This window comes from Nematolebias whitei, chromosome 3 (assembly GCF_014905685.2).
Source record: "Nematolebias whitei isolate Nwh7 chromosome 3, NemWhi1, whole genome shotgun sequence".
NCBI lineage: Eukaryota > Metazoa > Chordata > Actinopteri > Cyprinodontiformes > Rivulidae > Nematolebias > Nematolebias whitei.
In genome coordinates this window covers 17678498-17705274 of record NC_056500.1, presented here as the reverse complement: position 1 = coordinate 17705274, position 26777 = coordinate 17678498, and the positions used below count along the sequence as shown (strand labels likewise).

Genomic DNA, 26777 nt, shown 5'->3' with positions numbered 1-26777 from the left:
CAGAAAACTCTTTACATGAACCTGAACAGAATCATAACAGCTGTACTCATACCAAGTGACAGGGCTTCATTTGTAAACCGACTGATGATAGAACACAAATAGCGGGCGGGTATAGGGGGTCTGGGCGTCCTCCCCAAGAAGATTTTGAATAAAGTAGATGCAATTTCCTGCATTTGGGTGTAATTTAACAGGTTGTTAAACATTTACGTGCTTGTAAAAAAATTTATTTTGTTGTTGTTTTGGACACCCAAGCACCGGCTCGCAGACCCACAGGGGTCCAGGGACCCCAGTTTGAGAACGACTGCGTTAGAGCAGGAACAAGTAAAACATGCATGATCATGACCATCTAAGACCAGGACTGGTCAGCCCTGGTCTAGATAATTTATTATATTCAGTTTCTTCTAGACAACACAGGCAAAACTGTGAGAATTATTGTCTTTCAACTTCAGAGTTTTAACATAATTTAGCCAGATTTGCCGTTTCAGGAAATTGAAAATAGACATTACTACACTTGTCTGAATTAGAGAGAACCTGACAGACAGACCACAGTTTGAAACCAAGAGTTGGTTTATTGCACAATTTGAAGCACTATAGGAGAGTGTGCTCCTAGATTTTATTCACATCGTTCACCTCAGACTTAAAAGTTCAGACCAGAGTCCTGCCATCTGCAGGACTACTTAGATGATTGTACAGTTGTGGGTCAGTGGTGAACAGGAATCTGAGCGAGGAGAAATGGAGTTGAAGTGCTACAACGTTTCAGCTTTAATTTGTGCAAGATGAGTTTCTTTCATGAGTAGATGGGGGGGAAAATAAAATAAAGTACAAAAGAGTTTACTTCCTCCAGTAGTGGAAGTAATAAAGTTCGTCTTATTTAAAAGAACTTCAGTCAGCACCACCTGCTTGTGTATTTGTATTAACACTGCTAGTTTATTTGAGTCGTAGCACACGGGTTTAGTGTTAGAAAACAGGTTCCTGCTCCTGCCTACAGTAAGGGTTTGTGCATACATGTGAACGTACTCTGATATACCGTGTGTGAGAATGTGCAGCTCTCTACGAGATGCCGAACGGCTCTCTGGGACCTCACACAAACACACACTTGCACAGACTGCTTACTTGTGTCCACAAACACAGAGTCGATCAGACAAACAGTAATCACCAAGTGGAGGCCAACTGGCCATATGGTGGAGAGCAGCTGAGGTAGGACCGCCAGGCACTAATGTACCTTAGCAAGATCTCTTCCAGAGACAGAATGCAGGGGTGGTCAGCCTAAGAGTTGCTTTGTGTTTGTACGAGTGTAAATAAACTCATATTTAGTCACACACATACACACAAAAACCACAAACCCACAAAACATTTGGGGCAGTTTGCTCGTTACGCCATGTAATTAAGTAACCCAGATCTTTTTTGTTCCCCCTGAGGGGTGAGGCCATATGGGGCATGCACAACCACACACCCAGTTTAATCTCTCCCTCAGTGACAGACAGGGGTAAACCCGCAGCAGCTCTGTTTGAACACTGACCTGCATCGAGGATTCCCTGGGCCAGGATGGCGCCGAACTTGGCCATAACATCGTCGTGCTTGTCGTTGATCACTTTTGCGTACAGCTGTCTGAACTGGTTCACCTAAAGACAATGGGAATATTTAAAATACATCATCAAGGAGAAAAATTTTCATCTGAAGAAATATCTTTCCTAAATATTTTCATCAATGACCTCTTTACAAACGCCTGTAAACTGAACAGGTCAAGATGCAAATGTTGCTATCACAGACTGAAACAAACTTTTTTAGTAGCATAAAACCAACAGAATGTTTATTCCACAGCCACATCAACACTGCCACAGACATGGCTGTGATGTAACACCTAGCACTGCTTGGTCCAATAAAACTAAACAAATACTGTGCTAGAACTGATTTAACCAACTGGACAAGTTTATCACATCAAACTATAAACCCGACGCTGAAGTCTACAAAGGCTGGAGGAAAAAAGTAATGGATGCAATACAATGTGTAATCCTGCATACCGACCAGCTTTAGAAACTGCTGGTGAGCAGATGAGGAGTTTTTGAAAATGTGTCTCGGCTTTTCTAATCATTGATTTCAAAGCGCAAGGTGCTTTAAGGGTGAGCGCATGCAGTTGTGTTGGGACTCGTCACTCTGCAAGTCTGCCATGACCCAAACAACACGTTTTCTGCCTACACAAGGATGAAGCTTTCTGCCTTTAGTAAAGTCTTCCTCTTTTCTTTCTTTTTGTAGTTTACTCAATAAAAGACCCTGGTCTTAGTGGCATTAGGGATTATTTAAAAAAAACACTGAAGCATACTGTCATTTTTCAGAAGAAAAAAAAAAACACAAACAGAAAACGGGACAGCAATGTTTTGTACTTTTGTTGTTTTTCAGACTGGCTCACATTCTGCGGTTTTATAGAAATACTTAAAACGTCTGGATAATCTATGTGAACCAGGCTACAGACAATAAAGCCAGTTTGCTTTAGACTTACCTTAGGACAGGTAACTTCAGTCTGCTGGATCATAATGAGGGCTGAAGAAATAAGGGCGCCTTGTCTCACGTAATTCACCGGGTCATTGGTCATGGGCTCCAGCAGATTGATTGCCTCCTACAAAAGGAGAATACACAAGTTTTATAACATTTCCTAGAACACTTCCAAAACCATATGGGGAGTGTACATCTACATTCACATGTTCTAATTATAACCAAGAAGCTGACTGCATGAAAATATGTTGTCACGATTAACAAAACTGCCCTTCGATGTAAAATTAAACTGAATTTCATTATTGTGAAAAACAAACTTCAAGGATTAGTTGAATTAGACGTGCATAGTAACAAAATACAAAACCTATACAAAACACTTTTAATCACAAATACGCTGTCAGTTCTTTAACACACTGTTGAAATGGAAGAACAGTGCAGATGGGTTTTTCTGTCAGACTTGTAGTGAAAGCTATATTTTCCTAAACAGTAACCAAACTATTTTTTACTGTAAATATTTTACATTTTTCTCCTCTAGAACAAACGATTGCTGCAACTGTGGCACTTCTGTTTGGTTTTATACAGGAAAAGTGATTATCAACAGAGGCAAACAGACCACGCAAATTAATGACATTAGTGTCAGCCATATCTGGTCGCTGTGGACAACAGAGTTAACCATTACTCATTTCCCATGAGCATTGTTAGGGGAGTGAAAGAGAAAGAATCATCTATTTCTTTTTATTTTTGTGCTCCCCATTTCTGCAGAAAGTCCATCACTGTAACTTTTATTTTGCCTGAATAGTTTATGGCAGTAACTGACACCAGCAGGCTCAGATAGTGGCGTCAGCCTTGCTGAGCAAAGAAAATAAACTACAGTGATGAAAGTGGAGGTAAAACGAACAGTTTCGTCAGTATTCACAGCTCAGCTGGCTCAGACAGCCAAGCTCTGGGATAATAAAGTGTAAAGTCATCACAGATCTACATCCTGTCCCTGCAGATTAAATAGGAGAGGGATAATTGGAGGTATTTATTGTCCGACTAGAGATTTGCATTATTATTACAATGTTGTGCTTATAAGCAAGTTTCAGTCTCAGTATGCGCTGATCTGTAAATTTTATTCAATTCAAAACTTGGAAAACACTGGCGTGAGGCTTATGTAAATAAATGAAATACAGCATAACTCAGTTAATTAAAAAAATAAAATAAAATAAAAATTTAAGCACACCTCTAAAAACAGCATCATATGACGGTGAAAAGAAACAATGAAAAGTTACATCTGAGTCAGTTTGGTCTTCAGTGTGAAATAGCCACACTGATTTACTGGTGAACAACATTTCCTTTTTATTTTTCTCAAAATGTTATTAAATCAATTTGAAATAAAATAATCTATTTTTACAGTGTCAGAAAAAAAGCTTTTGTTTTGGCTACACTTTCTTTTAAACGTACAAGAGAAAAAGATCACCAGTCCAGTAAATGTAGTAAAAACCGAAGGTGTTGTAAAGAAATGTGCTCCTTTTAAAACGGCGAGCCAGTTTTTTTTTTTTTTTTCACATCATTACTCTCACTATTTTCAGATGTACTAGAGGTATTACTCTGGAAAGACAAGAAGAAAAGAAAAAAACAGGGAAATAAAATAAATAAACTAATCAGTGCAGCATTGGAGCAGTTCTGGTGTAAATTATTCAGTTTGGTGCTCATGACCCTAAGGTGCAATGAGCCCCAGTCACGTTGTGGCTGTACCACTTCAAACTGCTCAGCGTACAAAACTGGACAACTCTGGTGCTGGCACAACCTCCGACATCTGCCTTCTAACTCTCCTGTATGGACTTCATGACACTCAAATACAAGGACAAAGTGAAGCTTAATGACCGAGTGCCAACTTAGATCACTGTATCAACTAATCTGCAATGAACTTTTCACATGCGAGTTCCTTCAGTGATGACTATTAATACCAATTACAGTAAATCCTAATGGATTACAAGTAAAATAGTCTATTCAGTAATCTTGTTTTGTGATCTGGAGACAATTATTTCCTATGAGTATTGTGAAAAGTGTGAAAGAGAAAGATGTTCTGGAGTAAAATAATGTATTTATTATAAATCTAATGAATGCAGTAATCAAGGCGTATACAATATAAGAGCACACAACACCTTATGCAAGATTATTCAAGTCCATCCCCTTCCATCCCATAACTTACACAAATGAGCCATTAAATATCTGCTTAAAGGAGCCTTTAGTTCATTTAGCTTAGGTTATCTTATCATCAGTGACGCACATGTTGTTCCAAGAGGAAAAGGAAGCACACAGGCTGAATGAGGACAGCAAAGCCCATGTTGAATTTGTTGTTAAAGGGTGTTAAAAAGAAAGCTTTTGCAGAACTGACTCCAGGCCAAGCTAGAATTATGTTTCCTATATTTTAATTGTGCTGAGTTTTATTTACAGTAGCTCACCAGAAAAGGTAAAAGATGAAGAAGACTGTTTTGATTTGAAGAAATTAAACCTTTAGAAAGGATCCAGGATGCTCTCACCTTGTTGCCTGTCCCAGCACAGCAGATGCCCAGAGCCATGGCAGCCCCACAGCGCACATGAGGGTTGTAGCTCTCCGACAGAAGCGACACAACACTGGGACACTGCTCTGGAGTCCTGCCGACACCAGGGAAACAAATGTATAAATATTCAAGAGGACACATTACTGACAGCACCAGAGTAAACTTGGTCAAAACTAGAGGTGATAAGTCAAAATGTTTTCAAGTCAAAAGCAGTTATCATCTTAAGGGGTCAAATAAAAGAGGAATCCAAATAAAACTGAAAAACAAAATACTTATTTAATAACTTCAACCTAGAAAAAAAAATGCATGTTGGAGGTTAATGTAATTTGTGAACAAATGTGCTACTTGACATATTTAACTAGTAAAAGGCAATGCTGACAGCACCAGAACTGCCAGAATCTGAAAATGAGCCCATTACAAAAATAATCTAAAGATTTTGGACCAAACTAAAAGGTTTGGGTTGCTTGACAAAAAAAACAAACAAAAAAAAAAAAAAAAACGAAATAACTGTGAATCAGTAAGTTGGGTATCAGCAACTAAAATAAAAAAACAAGTCTTAACATTTTGAGCATTGCAAGCCCTAACTAAATATATTTCATACTCGGAATAAGTGTGTTTGGTTAATTCTGTCCCACAAAATTGACAATTTTCTGGTTTAATTTCTGTGTACACAAAAGCAGTATAACACATACATAATTCTTACACAGATGGATTCATAGGAATCTAAAATATAAATAAAAGTTGACACCTAATTGTCAGCTCATGATTAAAATATTATATATAACAAATAAAATAGTTTGTAATTTTTTTTTAGCCTTGTGTATCAATTCAGGGGTGTGTTCAGGCTCATCTGGATGTGGAAGCAAGATCACACTTAAAATCAATGAGCGATCAAGGAGGTGTTTAATTTCCCCCATCATGAAGTTGACACTAGCAGATCCTTGTCAATTCACACTTGGAAAATGACCTATGTGTAAAGTCGTTGCACATAATTTTTGATTTGTTAGTGAGTCAAGGTTGTGGCTTTTACCATCAAAATATAAAAGGTACTATTTGTTAATTTAAACAAAGTTTCAACCAAGCAAAATGGTTTAGAAAAGTCAGCTTCATAACAAAAATACAAGCTTCCAAAATATATTAAGTTTTAAATATTTTCAAAACCAACTAATAAAAGTACTTGTTATGTAGTGATTATTAGCTTTTGGTCAAAGTTAAAACTTGTGAAGCAAATATGCATGTTTTCATCTCAACTTAAACATTGTGTTGATGGTCTAAATCTCATAATTCTGTGAAACTGGAAATAAGAAAACATCCTTTTAGCAAAGATTAGTTTTATTTTTTATGTTCGGAGATTGATAAAGCTACTAATGACCTATTCTTGTTTCAAAGTGCCCCAAGACACATGAAAAGCAACACAACTTTTAAGAAAAAAGCCAGACTATAAAGTAGATACAGACAATGCAGAAGCATTTTGCCTCAAGAAATGTGATTAAGGCCGGTTAAATACACCCCAGCTGTAAGAAGAGTTTAAGAGATCATTTTACTTTAAGAGAGGCGATTACATTAGCTTACTTTGTGTCTTTTACAAGCATTCATCCAAATACATAATGAAAGCGCCTGGACAACGTTAATATTAGACAGCAAAGACGACAGGGATCTGGGCAATATTGGGTCACTAATTAACTGATTTTAAAATGCATTGAATCACAAAGGGAAAGTATCATACTCTGGGTTATCATAATTCTTCAAGTAATAAGTAAATATTACAAAAAACGTTTATTATGCCAATGAAATGTTAACTGTTTAGACATGTGTCCAAACTTCCACACAACTGCAAATATTAGGCACAAGAAATAATGGTGTTAACGAGCAAGGAAATACAGTGAGAACACATGGTCACAGATAAGTCTTAGGAGTGCAGAATACTTTGCAGAAAAGACTGAGAAAAATATTTTTCTGTAGCTAATACTATTGCATGTAATGTAAAAATACACACAGTCTTTCTTTCATATTTAATAATCTTACGTCAGACTAAAGATGCAAAAACAAAACAAAAAAGTCCAAAGTTGTTTTTTAAAAAGCAAACTTTGTGTGTGTGTGTGTGTGTGTGTGTGTGTGCATGTGCGTGTCTGACTCTTTAAGCCTGAAAAGGTGAACTTAATAGGGACAAAGAAACAAAGTCATGCAGTACACCCACCACACAAAAGGGTTCTCCCCAGAAAGCACCCGTCACTTGTTTCAAATGGGGGAGAGAACAGAGAGTGGCAAATATAAACAGTGAGACTGCTGTGTTGAGAGAAATTACCTCCCCAAACCACTGGCATGTGTCCAGCAAGAAAACGTTCATCTGTTTTGTATAGAGTCTGACTTGCAAGACAAAAGAGGAGGAGGAGCGGGGAGTGAGACAGAGAGAGAGACGGGAGAGGCGTGCGAGCCGCTTACAGGCTGTGAAAGAGCCGATCAGAGGGAGAGAGCGAGGCAGAGGGGCCACAATATCCGAAAGTTTTAAACCTATGATCGGTTTAGGTGATGCAAGGCAAGACGCGGAAGAAATATGTCCACGTCACGGACGGCTTCAGGCTGAGACAGAGTTAGGGGCATCTGTTACATTCTTATGTGAGAAACGTCACACTTTAAGGATTCTACCTACAAAAGGAAGAGCGCTGGGCGTTGAGCTGCATCGTTTCCCAACTAAGCCTTGAAGGACTAAAACCAGGCACTGAGCAGATAGAAAAGTATTTAAAAGCTAACACAGCTTTGAGAAAAAAGGTAAGAAAATAATATTAATCCTCCAATTTTCTAAATCCAATTGATGTTTCTGATTTACTCAGTTACATTCATTTATTTTATACTTCTATATAAAATACACAACTCTGCCTGTAATTTTGTTATGAACATTAACTGGAGTTAGAATATTTTCTTGTTGATTTGTTATTCTTGTTATTTATAGAGAAAAACTTTACACTTTAAACAAAATATGTGAGCTACGATTTTCTACATATTAGGGCAAAGAAAGACATAAAAATCCTCTTTGTAATGATGACCATCTTGCTATCAAGTAGATAAATTAAAGCACATAGGTATGAACAGAATCATTGTTTTCTAAACAAACTTTTTTCTTTTAAAGTGATGACATGAGAATGAGCTGCGTGGGAAAGTGAGGAACTCTGAACGTGTCTCTGTGGAATTAATACGTGTGGTGGGATTACTTTAGCGTTGGAGTTTATTACATTGGATATTTTTCAACAGTCAAGCAACAACTTTTTTACTGACCATCAACTATTAGTTTCAGTTTGCTGTGCAAGAAATGAGACGTCTCGTGCACCAGTCTTAAGTGGTCCCACCAAAACTTGCACCTTTGCTTGTGGGACCCAGTGACCATGCTGACCGAGAGACCAAAACCAGGAAGATCAGAGCCACCACCCACGCTCAGGCCCACTGGGATCTCAGCAGCAACACGACTCTGCCAACCATGGCACAATTCATGAACAACAGTTCACATTCAAGCGAAGCAACTGAAATTCATCTGAGATGGGCCGCCTTACTCATCGTCATGGTCATAATCCCAACTATTGGAGGAAACATACTGGTCATTCTGGCTGTGTCGCTTGAAAGAAAGTTGCAAAATGCCACCAACTACTTTCTGATGTCCCTTGCTGTGGCTGATCTGTTGGTGGGACTTCTTGTGATGCCCATTGCACTCATCACAGTTCTATACAGTAAGTTTACCAAGAAGGCCTGTTTCATATATTGATATAACGTACGTTGAAACAATTAATACTGTGGAGAGTCTTTTCTTTGTTCATCAGGTCTGTTTTATTGACATCATAGCCTTGATTAAATTCAACTATTTGAATTCTACGAGATTACTATGATTTACAAAATTTAGATTAAGACCTAAACATAATTATAAACATAAAAATGTTATTAAAATGATGACAAATAGAGGGAAATTACTGTCTACCAGTAATTTTAGTAAATACTTTGTTAAAAACTGAGTTCAAATTTACTAAATAAAATTTTAAAAAGTGATTCAAGTGTATCCAGAAAGCAGAATGATAATTTTAGAGTAAGACTTATAATTTTTTTTACCAGTCTTTTAAGACTGTTCTAGATGAACTGTAACTAGAGGTTGTAGACCATAAGGAATTTGCTTCTTCTGGCACTGCTATAGCAGCAGCTGTACAGCTTGGACTAAGCAAATAGGAGACTATAGCACATGAAAAGATAAGCAAACTTTTTGTTTAATTTAATTCCGCTCATTGTGCTAACTAAATACAGCTGCACAGGAACTGATTTACACTTCTATTCCCCATGTTCTATAAAATTCAGGGTGATAGTGAAGTCATTATTCTTCATTAATTCAATTGTAGGATAATGGGCCAGATAGTAATTATATCTCTCACACAGACACAGGAGTGAAGGATGCTGTTACACAAGACTGCCTTTGTAGTCCTGCCTCCTTCACTCCTCATGGTTTGCATGAGAACTGGATGTGTCTGCGTGGACATAAGTCCTGCTTTAATCTGTTTTGTCCATCTTAAATGCACAAAAGCTGTAGAAATAATCTACAATTGCATTAATTTTTTAGAGAGAAAAAAAAATCTATATTGCTCCCATTTGGACTGAGCTGCTGTTAAAATGGATAAAAGTTAAAAAAGGGTTAGCCATTTCAAAGTATTTCTTAATTGTTTTGTATTAGGTCAGTAAATTTACTTTTTACTTTGGCACCCTTAAACAAAACTTGTACCATTATCAATTAAAATCTCTATTTACTACATACTTATAAGTTAAGTTATGGTAAGTGTGTGAATAAGTAGTTTCTGGAAAAAAATAAAAAATAAATTACATTTGAGTTTAATACACTGGAGGAGTGCTGGATTCAGATACTTAAAATTTAAATCCTCACCCACACCGCCCATGACAAACAATTTTATTACCGTCATTGCTCTTGACATTAAAACAAATCCCTGTATTGGTATTCCAGTAGAAAAAGGAAATATTTTCATATGCCTAAAGTTTATCTACAGACGTAGACAGATCAAATCAACACCAAAGAGGACATACCATGAAGTATTGCAGTAAGGAGGAGGTCAAAAGACCAACACAGACATAGGATGAGTACAAGAGACTACTACGGTACTGAAAAGTATTAAAGAACTGAGTACCGTAATAACAACAATGTGAACCCTTACCAAATAAGTCCCAACACAAGAAAAAACTAAAACATTAGGAGAATGTAATTATAATATAATATTAGAGCCACTGGTCAAATTGTAAAAATAAACTCAGACAGATTTCTTGTGTAACTATATAATTTAATTCCAGACTTTCATTGTTTTAATTAAAATTGCAAAACATCAAATTTTCTATACTGTGGAGAAAAATTTATTTTCATTGCCCAGGTCTGTTTTCTTTACATAATTCTGATCCAAATTAACCACTTAAAAAGTAAAAAAAAAAAAAAAAAAAGAAGAAACCTTCTAGAGTGATCAGGTTATATACAGATAAGATATATTGTGATATATAGATAAATAGATATTCTTAAAAATAATCTTGTGATTGCAGGCAGATATGCTCATAGAATAAATTCACTGTAATAAACTTGAGCTACAGTAATTTGAAACGTAAACAAACTATCAACTTTTCTTACCCTAAACTTGCACTTCATCACTTACAAAAATCAAAAACGCTGAAAGCGCAAAGACTTTGTAATTCCTAAAGAACAACAAATGCAAGACAAATTACAACACCAAGCACTGACCACAGCCTTATGTAATTGGAAACTGTTGGAAAATCCAAGAGCTAGTAGTCTGTAAAACAGAGATATCATCAAGAGAAACAAAAAAAATAAAATAAAATAAACAGCTCTCTCGTTTCTTAAATTTTGATTATGCTTCTGTCAAATTAAAAAACCTGTCAAAATACGCAGCAGCTTTACAGTTAGAAAGTTCATTACAGAAACAAATCTGGGTTAAAGATTTTGGATGATTTATTCATTCAGTTTCTTATTTCGGTAAATAAAAGAAAAAGATAAACGTTTCTGCAGCCAGGTGGAGCTCACAAGCTACACCGCTCATTAAATTCTGCTGAAAATAAACATTTCACAGAACAGGTTCAGAAGGTTTACTTGTGCAGTATTTGTCAATGAAAACCTTCCAGATGAAACCAAACCAAAGTGTGACTCAAAAATTCCTGCAAGAGTGACAAGAAAATGGTGCAAGAAAATGAAAAGTGTGGGTAAAAACATGTTAAAAGAAATATTTCCACTAACAGTCTTTTACACTGTTAATGGACGTGCAGACAAAAGCCAGAACAGCGTTCTTGCCAGTTTTATGCCTGGAACTCAAAATAAACACTACTGTTGAGCACAGACTCAACCACAATCTACATAAAGAGCCTTGAGCTCCATAAACAGTCAGTGCACCCTTACATTTCCAGTAAAGACATTCCTTACTGATAAACGGGCCAATTTTTCGCATGAATGATACTCTTATCCCTTGTCATGGTAGTATCTCTCCCATATATGTGTTAAGACAAGGAAACAACCACATTAATTTAGAAACTGCTTTCAGACACACTACCACAGATAAAAATGTCAAACATTTACTTTCCTAATCAATTTTACATCTCATTTTCTTTTTAGACTCTAGATGGCCACTTCCGGATTTCCTTTGTCCCATTTGGCTCTTCCTTGATGTGCTTTTTTCTACCGCATCCATCATGCATCTGTGTGCCATCTCTTTGGATCGCTACATTGCTATCAAGAAGCCAATCCAACACAGCCAGTACAAATCCAGAGCCAAGGCGCTGGTCAAGATTGCACTGGTGTGGCTCATATCCATTTGTAAGCAACTTAACTCTCCCTAATACTAATTTATTTAACGTTCACCAGTTTAGTGTTGTAACAAGTACAGCATGGTTAACACAATTTGTTGTTTGCTGGTATTAATTGATTTTGTCTTTTTCATAGGTATTGCCATCCCAATTCCAATAAAGGGGCTTAAGAATCTTCACAATAGCATCACCTTTAACAGTAACTACACGTGCCTGCTGAAACCTGAAACCTTCTCCGAGTTTATCATATTTGGATCCTTGACAGCATTCTTTATCCCTTTGACCATCATGATGATCATCTACCTACTTACTGTGCAGGTGCTGCGCAAAAAAGTTTATCTTCTCAAGTCAAAGGTCTCTCAGCGCTTTAGCTCCTCAACCATCTCCACAGTTTCTCAAAGGGAACAAGCTTTGACTTCACCTCAAGTTGAGCAAATTAACAAGCTGGATGTCAGACTTCCCAGGATGCAAGAAAAACCAAACCTAGGCACAATGAATGCTCCAACTGGAGATGAACTATCCTTTCGGAGACTGTCAAGCATAGGCAAGAAGTCAATGCAGACTTTGAGCAATGAGCAGCGTGCTTCAAAGGTGCTGGGCATAGTCTTCCTCTTGTTTGTAGTCATGTGGTGCCCTTTTTTCATAACAAACATCACATCTGCACTGTGCTCAAGTTGTGATAGTGATTTAATCTCCCACCTAATGGAGATCTTTGTATGGGTTGGCTACGTGTCATCAGGTATTAACCCCTTGGTCTACACGCTCTTCAACAAAATCTTCAGGGAAGCGTTCACACGTTACATCACCTGCAACTACAGCAACTGTGCAAGCAGTAGGTCTTTGCAACATCTGGGTTCAACAAATACAGACTGGACTCTTACGAGGATTTCATTCAAATCTTCCATGGCAGAGAACTCTAAACTGTTCATGAAGAGGGGAATGAAGAATGGCATCGGAGCAATGAGCTACCAAAGTCCACTAAGGTGCCAACAAACACCTTTACAGTCATCTAGTGGCCTTGTGTTAAACACAATACTTCTGACTGAAAATGAAGATTTTAACCAAGAACATGTAAGCTATGTATAGAGATACCACCGAACCAGGTTTATATGAATAAAGAACTTAAAATTGTGTGGCACATATTCAATCTCAAAGACTAAGACCCCAATAAAGGTCCCCAATAAAGTAAGAGAAAATGCTAATAATACAAGAGTGTGACATATTCATGATCTGACATGTAAAATGCAAATGAAACAACAAAACCTACCATTTTGTTGTTTGGTGACGTTAATAACAATTTACAAAGTAAAATTGTTCATGTTAACCCATAGGACAACCTAAGTAATAAATTATTGTCCTGAATCATTTGAAGAAAAGTGTTGCTCACCATACCTTTAAAACAGGCAATAATAATGTTAATAATGATGATGTGGAATAACAGCATATACAAAGAGAGTTTAGGCTTTCAAATAATACCAAGTACTGATTGGGAGAAAAAACTGCAGCAGATCCACTTATGAAGTAACAGGAGAATGTGCTGAGTGTGTGACAAGGTATTCTACAAAACTCTGGCTGCCAGATATGACAACCTGGAAAATCTCTGAATGATGTATATAATATATTCCAGTGCTGATCGGTCCAACTTGGACTGTTTAAAAATGCTGTAAACCATCTCAGACCACATGCTTACATTTTAAGAAATACAGCTGTACCCTTGAAAATCTCTTCTGCAAAAGACAAATTTATTGCACTTTTGAAGCGATACTAATTTCATTTGCTGAACCTTTGATAAGCACTCTGTGTATTACACCCTGCTGTTCTGACATGTTAAAAAGGTTTCAGAATAAAAGACTGTACGTGCAGATTAATAAACTGATTAAACAAAAACAAATTTTCTTAATAAAATGGTTTTTTTTGTTTTGCCGATTAATTTTCCCGTCTCTTCCTTTATTTTTGTTGTCTACCATTATGCTTCCTTAATTTTGGAATTTTTGGTTAAGCACAATAGGGCAACAAAAATGCATTAAAATTATATTACAAATAAAATTTACAAAACATACAAACTTTTCAAACCCAGACAGACATATTTAACTGTATGGTTTTAAATGATAATAAAATTTGTACTGGCCGTTTTATTTTGCAGCAACTTATTTTTTGTGTTTTTAAATATAAGATCTTAGCATTTTGGGCACAGAAACAATGCAAATACATAGAAAAGTTTAAACTTTATTTTAATCAGTCTTTTTCTTCCTCCTCTTCTTTCGGCTTCTCCCTTCTTTAGGGGTCGCCACAGTGAACTAAGTCGCACAAAGACATGGAAATTATTTTTATGCTGGATGCCCCTCATGATGCAACCACAGATCACCGAGCTACCACAGCCCTCTGTGTGGAGCAGAGAGCTGCAATTTAGGGTGCAAGGTGGGGGTTAAAAGCCTTGCTCAGGGGCCCAGAGTGGGGCAAATGAGGGTGGTGGCAGGTGTGGGTGCTTCACCTATCCCACCCACATTTTGAAGTTGTCTGTACCAGGAGTTGAACCAGTGATCTTACAATCATGGGCCCATCTTCTCTAACCTCTGCACCACCACTCCCCATTTTAATCAGCCTTATTACCTAAAAATAAATCATTGGAGAAAAGAATGTCATATTTGGAAAGAGATCTTAAAGCTTGATAAGTTAAATCGTCTGATTGGTGTTATTTTAAATTATACAAACTGTGATTAAACAAGAGTTTTGTTGATTTACAATAAAAATAGAAGCATATAAGATTCAAGTTTTTTGTAGTTTTTCTTTCTCATGTGTTTGTGCACGTGAACATCTTTGAGTCATTAGGGTTGAAAGAGTGAGGCTAAAGTGTAATGCTGTGGTTCACAATTCTTTCCAAACAGAGAAGATTTATGTAGGGTTTTTCTAGCTGCAAAATGATCGCATAAACCATTGCAGGCTTTCCACTCAAGATTTTAAAGTCATTTAAACAATCCTAGAATCTTTGACGAGATAATTTTAATGAAAGAAAATCCCTTTGAATAGTTGGGATTTAAAAATAATGTGTAAATGAAAAGGACAAGCGTTTAGCTTTCTCCCACAGAGCATCGTTTTCCAAACAGAACAAGAAATTATAGTTAATTCTACAAAAAGCCACATTTTAGTTGCAACATCAAATCTGTACTAAAATTTAAAAAAATAAAGTAAAATACACATAGGTGCACACTTACATGTGCTCCTTCATTTTAAGATGTCAATCTACTTTGTGCACAGTGTTGAAATTTTATATAGAATTATGTTTTTCTAAAACTGATACAAACACAAGCATCGTTACAAACAACTGATCAACAAACTTCAGGGCGTTTGATTAAGTTACTGATATGTGAACATCATTACCGTATTTTCTAGACTATAAGCCGTTACTTTTTTCACACGTTTTGAACACTGCGACTTATACAATGCTGCAGCTAATTGATGGATTTTTTTTTTTAATTCTGACGGGCTAATGAGCTTCATGCTGCCAAAACATATAGCCTCATCATACCCGGTTGCTCACATAGCTGCCAAATACATGCCTCTCTTGGGGGTGGGTACTTGTGGCTCAATTAGACTACCTATAAGGTTTTTAAAAAATCTGACCAATGAAATTACTGAACAGGTCACAGTGGGGCCTGTTCTCCCGTTCGGCCCTCCCTGGGGGTCCCTGAAGTATTTGCAGCCACTCGAAATCCTAGCTTGGTGGGAGGCTTGGATGACTGGCAGTGAGAAATCTTTTACCAAAACTGGCCGCATGCCAAGTGCAACTTTCGCTTATGCTCAGGTGTGCTCATTAGTCCAGAAATTACAGTAACCATATTTTCCAGTTTGTCAGCAGTTATATCCATATGTATCAATGAAAAACATTTTCAAGCAGAGATTAGCTAGTATATTAGTGTGCGAGCGAGTTTCAAGAAAATAACAGAATTTGGTAAAACTTGAGGCTCAAACACAAGGGGCTCCATTTTTTAATGTAAAACTTAGGGTCTACACAGCAAAATGAATTAAATTGGAATCCTACCTGAACAAGATGAAACCAATAGACTCGACAGCAGCCCTTCTTACATCATCGTTGACATCACTCACCTTAAATAAGACAAGCAGAAAGCTTAGATAAACCAAATGACACTTCATCTTAAATCAATCTTAATTCTATGGCTCTCTCCAACAGTAAATGAGAAGTAAAGATAGTTCCACTATAACACGGTCATAAATTTAGATAGGGCACAATGACACCTGCAGGACAAATGAATACTTGCAACATGAAAACGATCAGTGCAGGTGCCGTCCTTGACTTAAATTAATAACTATATATATATAAAAATCTTGGGGCGGCGGTGCTTTTTCCATGTGAAAAATATTTCTTAATTATCGGTTTCCAACAGAAATGAACAATTTTAGATCCTTTAACTATACGGCATAAATTATAAAGTGAGCACTTCAACACTGGAGGTTGACATCTGTGTTACTGATGGTGTGATAAACCTAGACTTTTTCTAATAGAAGGGCCAAAAATGACTAAATAAAATTACTCACAGCAACGTGCAGCAGGCGGCGGATGGCCTTGTTGTTCCCAGAGCCACAGTAGGCCATTCCCACAGTGTACATACCAGATCGCCGCAAGATGGGGTCCTACCATTGACAATGAAAGAAAGCAGAGCTTTGAGGCTTTGTGTGTGTGGATGCAAAACTAACATCAACATGGGTCCAGTCATTTCCCCATTTAAAATAAAACCTGGCAAACGGCACAGACAAACAGCGTCACATGTGAGATGAGATAAACAACCTTCTACAGAGTTCAGAGAGTGCACGATACATGAAACAAGTATGTAGTGAACCTAAAAAAAAAGAACAATGGCCTTTTAAGATCTTCACAACTTCCTTCTCTCCCAGTAATGTTTCAAGTTTGTTTTGTGTGTTTTACGTTTAGGCAGCACTTATTGTTTTTAAGAACAAAGCAACTCTGTTCTTGTGATGAACTTTGCACTCAATGCTTCTCAGTCACACCTTGTCTCTGCAGAGGCTTTCAATGAGGGCGTCAGCCTCCTCCATGCGTCCATACATGACCATGGCGATTCCCACCGCAAGGCCACGCAAGATCTTCTCATGTTGTGTCTCCTGAGCATAGCCCACCATGTCCTCGATTGCCTGGGCTGACTTAGAACCCAGCATGACCAGACCAAGAGCCAAACCTGCAGCTTCACCTGAGAGGCGATAGTAAATCGTCAGCTCATTTAGTTTTTTTCTTCTACAAACAATGTGAAGCGACCATGTACATAAAAAACATACAAATACAAAAGATAAAAGGGTTCTCATTTTTGAAGTATTTTTGTTTTGTAGGCAGAACTGCAAGTACAAACTTGGGTAACAACTGTGGTGTTTAGAAAACTTTTCTGTTTAATCATGTTGCCAAAAACCTACCAGTGACAGCATCATCTTGGTAAAGGTTTGACTTGAGCAGGTCATAAACATCTTGTCTGGCTGTGCCCAGTGCAGCTAAACCCAGACCGAGAGCACCACCGTGACGAACAATCTGTGAAAAAAAATTAATTAAAGACATGCCATCAAAAACAATGTTTAAAAAGTTATTTGACACTTAAAAACAACTTACATCATTGCTGGCATTCTTGAGCTGGCCAAGCAGGTAATCGATAATGTCCCCACCATGATTGGCATGAATAAGTCCCAAAGCATACAGGCCTCCTCCCTCCTGGTAGGCAGAGCCAGGTGATGTGTCTTTGGGCAGGTAGGTGGCCATTAACTGGAGCGCCTCTTTCTCATGACCCTAAAATAAACACCAGATTGACATAAATAAATCACTTTTTTTAAATCCTAAAGTTTATTTTGTATTTCGTATTGTAATGGCATATTTACCCTATGGATGACACCCAGACTTGCTGTGGCAGTGAACTTTGCCCAGTTGGTGGCTCTTGCGAGCCATTCTAAATTTTCTCTGCAAGAACAAATAAATTTTAGGTTTAAGACCCGTTGAAAATGTAGGCGTATTATAAAAAAAAAAAATTTGTCTACACCGTTACCTGAGGAACTGGTCACTTGTGGTTCCTGTGTGCATAAAAGAGTTTGCTATAACCGTGGCTGTATGACACACCGAGTTTCGAACTGCATCCTGTAGTAACAAGGGAAGGGGAGGAAGATCACAAAATGAGTTAACTTGAAACAATTCGATTATGTGAACAAATGTTTCTGTTCTCAAAGTTATCCATCTAACTCATGGCTTATATTTCACCTTTGTGTTTTTAAGAATCATGAGATCCGTGTTGTTATTTCGAATTAGAAACTGCAGGTGCAGCTCTATGGCCATCTCCCCACTGAGAATTTTAATCATCTTGGCGTTCTGGTCTTTGGGCTCGTCTTTCTACAAAAAGTCATAGAAACCGAGACAAGGACAAGATAATTGCAGGTTGCTTTAGACGGGTTGTAAAAAAAAAATACATGTAAATCAAAACAATCCAAAACACTTACTGCTTCTGCTGACTTTCCAGCCGGTGAGCTGCCAGCCTTTTCATCCGTCTCCATTGCATCACTGTAACATCCCCCAAAAGAGCTTTAGTTAAGTTATAATAGTATCAGGTTTACAATTGATTGGTCAAATTAGTTTGAAAATGAGAATTAAATGAGAATCAGTTTAAGCCATTTTATAAAGAGTTAAAGTTTGATTTCACAGTGATTTTACAATAGATGTCTACTAAAGAATACAGCTCTTAAGGTTAAATAATGTCATTATTATCTCACCTTGTCATTTTTTTTTTCTGGACAGTTTAATGTCCTGTATAATGAAGGCATAATTTACCTGCAGTGTTTTGAATTTGACTATTAATAACTCAGTTTCATAAAAATGCTACAACAGGAAATTGCCTAAAATAAATTAGCCTAATTAAGAAAAAAATATAGTAAAAGCTACACAACACCTTTGTGAACATGACAGCAGGTGTGTCTTTATTTTTAACCGGTTCCCACCTGTCTTTGTCTGATGTAGGAACAGTGCCTGTATTTGTGGAACCTGGCACGGCAGGGATGGGTGTTCCAACAGTGTGCAAGTTCTGGATGACTGAGGACAGGAATTGCTGGCTGGCACTTTCATAGAGGTCAAAGCAGATCTGGTAGGCCATTAGCAGGTTGTCCTCCTTTACCAGCTTCTCCAAGATGTCACTCACAGCCTGTGGGTCGTCTAGGAATATCAGACACTACAATGGGGAAAAACAAAACAAAACAAAAAAATTATTAGAGAAGGATTTTGGGCTCTGACAATTCTAGTCAAATTTTGTGAAACTGGAGCAAAACAATTAATCATTATTGTTACTATATAACATACTTGAACTTGTGATAATCTAAAGTAGCATGACTGAGTTTTTCCAACAAACAAATAAATTACATCTTTGGATATTTTTCTTCTGATAAATAAAGAATAAAAAAAGTCTGTCTCATGTATTAAATTGTTTTTTTTTTTTTAAATAACTTTATAATGTAGGTAAGAAAAACAACGTTTTACATAATCTTTTACAAAAATGTAACTTGAGCTAATGAGACAATTATAAATAGGCTGATGTATAAAAATAGCGTTACAATCCGTAGTTACCTGGCAAACATTGATGAAATCAGGCTTCTCTAAGTTCATATAGAGTTTGACAAGCACTCGTAGCACGTCGTTACGAAACTTTTTGTTCTGCATGAGGGACATGCAGACCTTCAGGCTGTAGGCAAGGAGGCCACTCACATCATTCTGAAATGGGAAAAAGAAAAATCTGTTATACGAACGGTTTGTAATGGCTCTCTCAGTTGAAATTAGGCAAATTTTCACAACATTTATTTAAGAGTTTTATCATTAAAGGCATGCAAGAAGCTTGCACTGGCTCCAGGCCTTATGAATGTGGCATTAAAAACCCATCATTTTATTTTAAACGATTAGTAATCTTTAGGCAGACAAAGCAGTGAATGACTGAAGATACTGACTGATTCAAGGACGGTCTTCTCAAACATGTCGAGACGCCTGGTCTCCAAGGCAATGCCAATGGCCTGCTTGTACTTGTGGTCATCTAGGCAACGCAGGAACATCTTGTTGACGATGCCCTCCAGACGAGGGTCAATGTTCTTTTTCTCCTCATCTTCTGACAGCTCAGCATTTTCTACACGCAGCTTGGTGTAGTGGTCAATGCATTTGGCTGTATTGGACAAAAAAAGAGAGTAAGTCATGAAACTACAGTATTGGCTATCCCAGCCCATCAGAAAGTCACTGTGATTAAACTTTAATGTGTAAAATTAAATAATTGAAAAAAACTAATCCCATTTCATCACTCACCAATGATGGTCTCCACATATTCTGAGTCATCGGTGACACTAAAAAGATCTCCAGCACCAAGAGCATAATTTAAAGATTCTTCAAATGCTCCAAGGTGGTAGAACACCTTAGAGGCCACCAGGGCTGCAAATTCTCTGCTTCGAAAAGATTCATCCTCATACAGGACTTCACTGTGAAATCAAGAAGAGCTAGTTCATATAACTGAAAAAACAGCAATGAGAAGAGCCATTTGTGTTTTTTTGTATGATTAAATCCATGTTTTCTTTATCTTATTTTTCTAAGCATATTTTGAGACAAGGTCAAATGTAATCTAAAGTTCTATTTAATTGTGTATAATGTTTTTGAGAACAGCGCACTGAATTTGTGATTGTAAAGCAACATCTCATACTGCTGTTATTTACATATTTTCACTTACCGGTACATCTAATGTGTCTGTACTGTCCTGAATTCAGACTGTATTTAAACTAACCATTTGCTTCACAACAGACAAAAAACTATCAACCTTGGTTGTTGTTGCTTTGTTACATTGCTATATATATATATATATATATATAAAATATATAATCTCCAAACTTATCAGTAATACTTACATTTTATCTACAGATCCTGAAATCTCAGCCCAGAAGTCATTCACAATGGCGTCAAGTTTGTGTAGAGCAAACTCCTAAAAGTAAAACAAATATATTGCTTAAGTGTTTATTCACACACTTAAAACTGTCTTTGGTGCAACTTCTCTTACACTTAACTCATCAAATATATACCCACATTTCTGTGCAATAATGACAAACATTAATTAGTAAAATATTGTTTGTTTGCTGTTGTTTTTTTGGTTTCCTATCAACACTTGGGACTTTTAACACTAGTTTCTTATGAAAAATATCATGAGACAATGTTCTCATCTTTATTATCAGTTCACTAGTATTGAAAAAGCAACACTAACATAAGTAGCACCATCCTCATTTACCTGGCCTACATTTTATCTACAGATCCTGAAATCTCAGCCCAGAAGTCATTCACAATGGCGTCAAGTTTGTGTAGAGCAACATATTTTTTACCTTGAGCTGTGGCTCCTCCTCATCAAGAAGTGAAATGATCCCAGCTTTAAAGACAAATATAAACAGAAATGCAACCATTAACGTGACATGTTTTATTCATGTATGCATTCAAAATATCCCAAGCCTTAGTTTAAGCGAATCAAAACAGTTAAATACATCATATGTTTAGACTAGTTTTACCTAATCTACACAACATCATAAGCAAGAGAATATAATCTGTTGAATTATCATCTACTTGTTTAGAAAAAATATGGGTTTCTATATGTAAAAAAAATTACACAAGTCTTAATGTAGCTACAAAGTGAAAATCAATCTCTTTCTTTCTATTGAAATAAAATAAGTTATCACAATTTCTAGTCATTGCTGACACACGATTGAAGGCGCGTTCATTTCTATATCTTTTGTTTTTGATGACATATTTGAGGAAACTACATGTACTGTTTATGTAAAACACGTCTTGTACATCTAGACTTAATGAACATTTTATATACTTTCAGTAGTGAACGACTGACTGACAACTCCACCACTCTGTGACTCAGCTAAATCAATGGCAGCTAGCTAGTTACGGCTATAAAACTAAAACAGGCCTTCAGACTTACCGGCGGATGTTATCATGGTTGTGTTTTATAATCAAATATCTCTTCACCTCTACTTTCGTTGAACGGTGGTCTTTTCAATCAAAATTTATGAGTTACAGTATCTGTAAATGCTCAGCAGCGGCATTAACGCAACCAAAGCTAGTTTTTTTGTTTTTTTTAATGCAGGTCCTTCTGAAGGACCTTTCAATTGGCTGGCCTAGCGTGCGCCTAACTAAAAATCGACGTAAAACATTTCACAGCGTTTACTTTGTTATATAAAATGGAATATTTCGCTATATGTTATAGAAATTACTTATAACATTAAAGTTTATATAGACAAGATTATTTTTATTGAAATAAATTAGAACACGAATAGTTTTAAAAGCGGCATAAGGTGGGCTACCATAAAGCTTTGCCTAAAATCCCCACAGAAAAGTGCCAGTGTTGTTCATCACCCCTCTTCAAGTTATATTAACTTTGCAGATTTAAAAAAACAAAACAAAAACCGAGACTATATTAAAGCCAGCACACAATACATGCTGAATATTTTAGCAACTCACACTAAAATGTTTCAGAGAGGAAATACAGTATGCTAATACTAATATACAGGACATAATTACTTGCAGTGTACCCTCAGTGCGACCAAACAGGCACAAGGGCCTTCTCTTACTCCGCTCCTGTTTCCTGGAACACCTTGCAAAAAGATCTGAAGCTCTCGACCTTTACCTCACTTAAGGATTTTAAACAACAATTAAGTTCATGGCAAAAAAAAAAAAAAAATGCAGACATGTTCCTGTTTTTAACCTTTTACATCACTTTATAATGTAGCTGGGTTTTTTGTTTCCTTTTATATAATTTCTTCTATTTACTTTTCATTTTATAGCCTATGCTTTTTATATGATTGTCTATTGACGTCTGTATCTCATTTGTTTAAAACAGGTCTCTTGTCAATGAGTCCTAGTAGCTCAATGAGACTAACCTGTATAAACAAAGCTTGAATGAAAAAATACGTTAATCAAAAGGCACGATGGTGTTCATGCATAAATGCACAACACGGTAATAGTGGATGCATTTTTTAAAGTTAAACCACACAGGCATGAACGTTCGTTTATGAGAAAACACAGCAGAACTTTTAAAGAATAAAACAGAACATTCACACAAGTTAGAACAAGTTTATTTAAAATGACAAAAAAACTAACATCCTTAATAAATATTAAAAAAGTTACCAGTGTTTGCAATGTATTGCATTTTGGCGAGAAACAATTTTTCTCTGAACTACTGGTATACTCATATAAGTTTAGGATTAAAATGATGTGTGTGTGTATATATATATATATATATATATATATATATATATATATATATATATACGTATGTACTAAAAATCCAAAACTCAATGATCTGCAGTGACTTTTGTGCAGGTAGCTTCTTCATATCAGTGTAAATAGTAGTCTCAAATACTTCAACAAACTAAAAAATATTATTAAAATAAATGTATGGACATAAGCCCAAGTTTATATTTTAAAAATACACTTTTCATGGACAGGTTCAGTAATAAAGGCATAAGTTATAACAGGGCCTTTTAAAACACATGTTTTCATGGCTTGTATTCCCGATGAACAGTCTGCCCAATTGGCCCAGAGTTCTTCAGTTGTATTCTTGATTATGCTTTTTGTTTGTAAAGCACCAACTCGCCTCCTACAGTACTGATAATGTTTAATAAGGTAATGTACACATTTCCCCATGAGTGTTCAAAGCCTGGTGGGAAAGTAGTGTTAAGGTAATAAGACTGCAAATACAATTATCTGTTTTGTCAGTAAATATTGAACACATTCTGTTAAGCAGCAATATTCAAGACAAATTTTTTTTGGCTCAGATGATTAGTTTCCCACCATAAACCAGTGTAATGAGGTTGTGTTACACCACTATTTTTGTTTCCTCAGAGAAAACATAATTGTCCACAGCAATACGTCTACAGTCGGTCTTGTGTCCCAACATTCGTTGCCAACTTATTCACATGTGGCTCAGCAGTGAAGACTTTGTGTTTTAGAGGGAGGCCTTCTTCTTCACTTCCGGCTTCACCTGAAATGTTTGAAACACCGAAATACATGGAAACTTCATTTTGAGAAGAATGATACAGTTGTAGACAATCTGACAAAAGTTATTTTATGACAATTCAGGTTGCTGTTAAGTTGTTTCATTTATTTTAATCTGTCTCATTTAACTCTGCTTAAACTAACCATCAATCTAGCTAAAGGAAATAAAAAGGGGGGAAAATGCAGTACATTGAGACAGCAGATTGCTCCCTTAACATAAAATTGTCTATTATCTTTATTGACTTACTGCAAACTTAACAGATCTTTCTGATTTGGTGCATAGGATCATATCATAGGATCTAATTAAAAGCTATTCCAACGAGTGTTTTTCTCCCATAGTATGCAGGAAGCTCTGAAAAATGCAAGATAATGAAATAGCTAGGGGGAAGAAGAAAAAAAAAACATTTTATGGCAAAGGAAATTATTGAGTCCAGCTCAGTCAGCCTGGACAAATTTTTTGGTGAGGACTGCTACCTTTTTGCCTGCAGTTGGAAGAGTTGTTGGTCTGGCCTCTGGCTTCTCTTCCCTGAGGCCTGAAGCAACATTGGAATGGCCACAAAGGCTGGTTCCTTCTGTCCCCGGTATTACCTGAAAAGCAATAACAAGCATTTAACAGCTTGGCAGCATATCTGACCGCCTGGGCGTTTCATGAATGCTCCCTTTGTTCCACAGACTTTGGGAGCTACTAGACATTCCAGGAAAGCAGAAGGGGGGAAAATGGGGGCAAAAATGTATGGTCTTGTGAGTGTCACACAAACTGACCTACATGATAAAATATTAAAATTAACTGATTGCAACTACATGTTTTAGCAATGACTCAGGCACATATCAAGATTCTAACCATGTTGCATGGACATGGTTGTTACACCTGCTGCTTGTGATGCGTGAACAGCTCTGCTGATGTTTTTCTTGATGCTCAGTATTTTGGCCTCCGCCATGGGGATGAAACAGTCCACCCATATGGTTTCAGGTGAATGTTTGTGGAAAACGAAGCGCATCATGCTCTCCAGGACCTGCGCGCACTGACGCGTCTCCGCGCTCTCCTGCGTCGCGTGTACCAATCCAATCAGAGCTGGCGTCCGGGTGACAGAGGCACGTTTCGTACGTGCCTTTACGTCCTTCAGGATCTCTTTGAGGCACGCCTGGTTTGAACCTTTGCTTATGAATGCCTGTCTGAAGATGAATACGATGACAGGGGAGTCTATCGCTCGCTTGGAGCTGTAAATGTTGCCGTTTTTTGTCGCCGTTCTTTGATTCTTGCCGCCTGGCCGCTGCTCCTTCTCTCCGTCCTCCGCAGCCAAATCCCTGCTCCTCACTGTTAAAGGGATCTCGTTGCTTTCACCAGTCTCTGTCTGCTCGGCGCATCCACGGGCCTGTCCTGTCCTGATCGCAGGGCTGCTGTTGTGAAACATGTCACGGATGAACGCCTGAAAAATCCCCACGTCATCTCCGTCCACCTTCTTTCTGCCGCTGCAGGCGTCGCTGACCAGATAAATGCGCTCCTTTCCTCCGATTTGAGCTACGAGCTTTTGAAATTCCCTCTCCTCCTCATCAGGGAGCGGCTCAGAATCTGACATTTTGACGCAATTACGTTTTAACAAGTAAAAAAAAAGTTACATTTAGCTGACCCAAGCGGCTCTGACTGCCAAGAGAAACTTCCTCACGATGACTGAGGCGTGCGGGTGAGAGCTGGCCGCGTGTTCCTATTGGCTAATCCGCTCAGTGGGCGGGGCCATAGTAAACAGACCAGTTTGTTGGTGATTAGGTTAATCTTTGATGAAAGGTTGAACATAATCACTGGGAAAGTTTATTCCTTGAAGATTATAAGTAAGTAAACATATACTAAGTAAGTAAGACAACATGCAAGAGGAAAGATCATAGATACATTTCTGATGCAACCTTCAAGGTTGTTGGAGGTCACTTTCTTTCCCACTATTCCCATGGAGAAGAGTCCTGTTGTAAAACCTCCATTTCTCATGGGAAAAACAGAAACAAATTATAACCAAAAGAACAGATACGACAACTTTAACCTGCTTTTAGTTTAACTTTAAGATCAAAAAGACTTTTCGCAGGTCTGCAATACATCAAAAAATCTGTTGAGACGCTAATCTTTTAATCCACTCATGTCAGATCGATAATTAAATGATGATGTGACTCAAAACTTCTGGATTTTTTATTTTATTTTATTTTACTAAAATAAAATGAAAGGTGATTTAGCTGAAGAGTTCATGTGTGTTTTGTAACTGTTTACTAATGAATGAATGATAAACTGTAAAGTAACTAAAGGTTTCAGTCACTGACCTTTAGACCAGCTGAGCATTGATCTGGTCAGGAGCTGAACCAGTTCTTTTATACTTTTTCAAACAAAATTCTGGTGCTGGCTACACAATGTGGAGACAATCTAACTGATCTTTTTTTATATTAATAAAAGTCTAATAGTTGAAAAAATAATGTTCCTCTTATTAACAAATAAGAAAAAGTTATATGGAAAACTACAGAAAAAAATTATGAGCCTCAGAAGAAGGAATGGCCATTTTTTTTAGGATTGTGTTGCAATGTTAAAATGCAGGAAATGAAATATTTTCAAATGAGATTAAACTATTTGGAAAAACAGTGGCTCCACCAAGGAGAGACCAGGGATGGCAATGGCCACCCCCTTCACTTTGTAGGCCACCCCACTGGTGCCCTCTATAATCTCTTCTGGCACTTCCAGCCAGACAGTTTTACTAAGCTCCAGCTTTTGTTTGGTGTGCATTTTTACATTTTCCATATCAGTTTGGTATTAGTAGAACCTCCAAGATATAAAAATAATACTGTAATAATAATAATAATTATATATA

General features: G+C 37.1%; 3 protein-coding genes across 3 annotated transcripts in view; 1 reads left to right on the top strand and 2 right to left on the bottom strand.

Moving 5' to 3' along the window:
* The window catches only part of psmd1 (proteasome 26S subunit, non-ATPase 1), a 33485-nt gene extending 11460 nt beyond the window's left edge, over nt 1-22025 (bottom strand). The window contains exons 1-19 of the mRNA XM_037698052.1: nt 21863-22025; nt 21264-21307; nt 20799-20872; nt 20209-20378; nt 19863-20071; nt 19489-19632; nt 18870-19096; nt 18375-18435; nt 18139-18267; nt 17930-18018; nt 17766-17844; nt 17503-17676; nt 17313-17424; nt 16899-17095; nt 16428-16523; nt 15913-15977; nt 5016-5130; nt 2498-2614; nt 1520-1622 (exon numbers count right to left, since the gene is read on the bottom strand). Of these exons, the coding sequence (XP_037553980.1) occupies nt 1520-1622; nt 2498-2614; nt 5016-5130; nt 15913-15977; nt 16428-16523; nt 16899-17095; nt 17313-17424; nt 17503-17676; nt 17766-17844; nt 17930-18018; nt 18139-18267; nt 18375-18435; nt 18870-19096; nt 19489-19632; nt 19863-20071; nt 20209-20378; nt 20799-20872; nt 21264-21307; nt 21863-21878 (2221 nt within the window). The 5' untranslated portion in view covers nt 21879-22025. The remainder of the gene's footprint in view (nt 1-1519; nt 1623-2497; nt 2615-5015; nt 5131-15912; nt 15978-16427; nt 16524-16898; nt 17096-17312; nt 17425-17502; nt 17677-17765; nt 17845-17929; nt 18019-18138; nt 18268-18374; nt 18436-18869; nt 19097-19488; nt 19633-19862; nt 20072-20208; nt 20379-20798; nt 20873-21263; nt 21308-21862) is intronic.
* htr2b (5-hydroxytryptamine (serotonin) receptor 2B, G protein-coupled) lies at nt 8494-12972 on the top strand. Its single transcript, XM_037698053.1, has 3 exons — nt 8494-8755; nt 11683-11883; nt 12010-12972. Exons 1-3 carry the CDS (start codon nt 8509-8511, stop codon nt 12957-12959), a joined length of 1398 nt encoding a protein of 465 aa, XP_037553981.1. The 5' UTR covers nt 8494-8508; the 3' UTR covers nt 12960-12972.
* Nucleotides 22026-23813: 1788 nt separating the features above from the next.
* On the bottom strand, nt 23814-25602 carry LOC119430756 (uncharacterized protein C2orf72 homolog). Its single transcript, XM_037698230.1, has 3 exons — nt 24806-25602; nt 24412-24525; nt 23814-23923 (listed from the first exon to the last, which is right to left on the bottom strand). Exons 1-3 carry the CDS (start codon nt 25512-25514, stop codon nt 23814-23816), a joined length of 933 nt encoding a protein of 310 aa, XP_037554158.1. The 5' UTR covers nt 25515-25602.
* Between the last annotated feature and the right edge of the window lie 1175 nt (nt 25603-26777).

Excerpts from the sequence above, each read along its gene's own strand:
- htr2b (XM_037698053.1), top strand. The coding sequence starts at position 8,509 with ATGGCACAATTCATGAACAACAGTTCACATTCAAGCGAAGCAACTGAA. Across the intron at positions 8,756-11,682 it reads ACTCATCACAGTTCTATACA|ACTCTAGATGGCCACTTCCG; the intron begins GTAAGTTTACCA and ends TTTTCTTTTTAG. Across the intron at positions 11,884-12,009 it reads GGTGTGGCTCATATCCATTT|GTATTGCCATCCCAATTCCA; the intron begins GTAAGCAACTTA and ends TCTTTTTCATAG.
- LOC119430756 (XM_037698230.1), bottom strand. The coding sequence starts at position 25,514 with ATGTCAGATTCTGAGCCGCTCCCTGATGAGGAGGAGAGGGAATTTCAA. Across the intron at positions 24,526-24,805 it reads TCACGCATCACAAGCAGCAG|GTAATACCGGGGACAGAAGG; the intron begins GTGTAACAACCA and ends ATTGCTTTTCAG. Across the intron at positions 23,924-24,411 it reads TTCCAACTGCAGGCAAAAAG|GTGAAGCCGGAAGTGAAGAA; the intron begins GTAGCAGTCCTC and ends CAAACATTTCAG.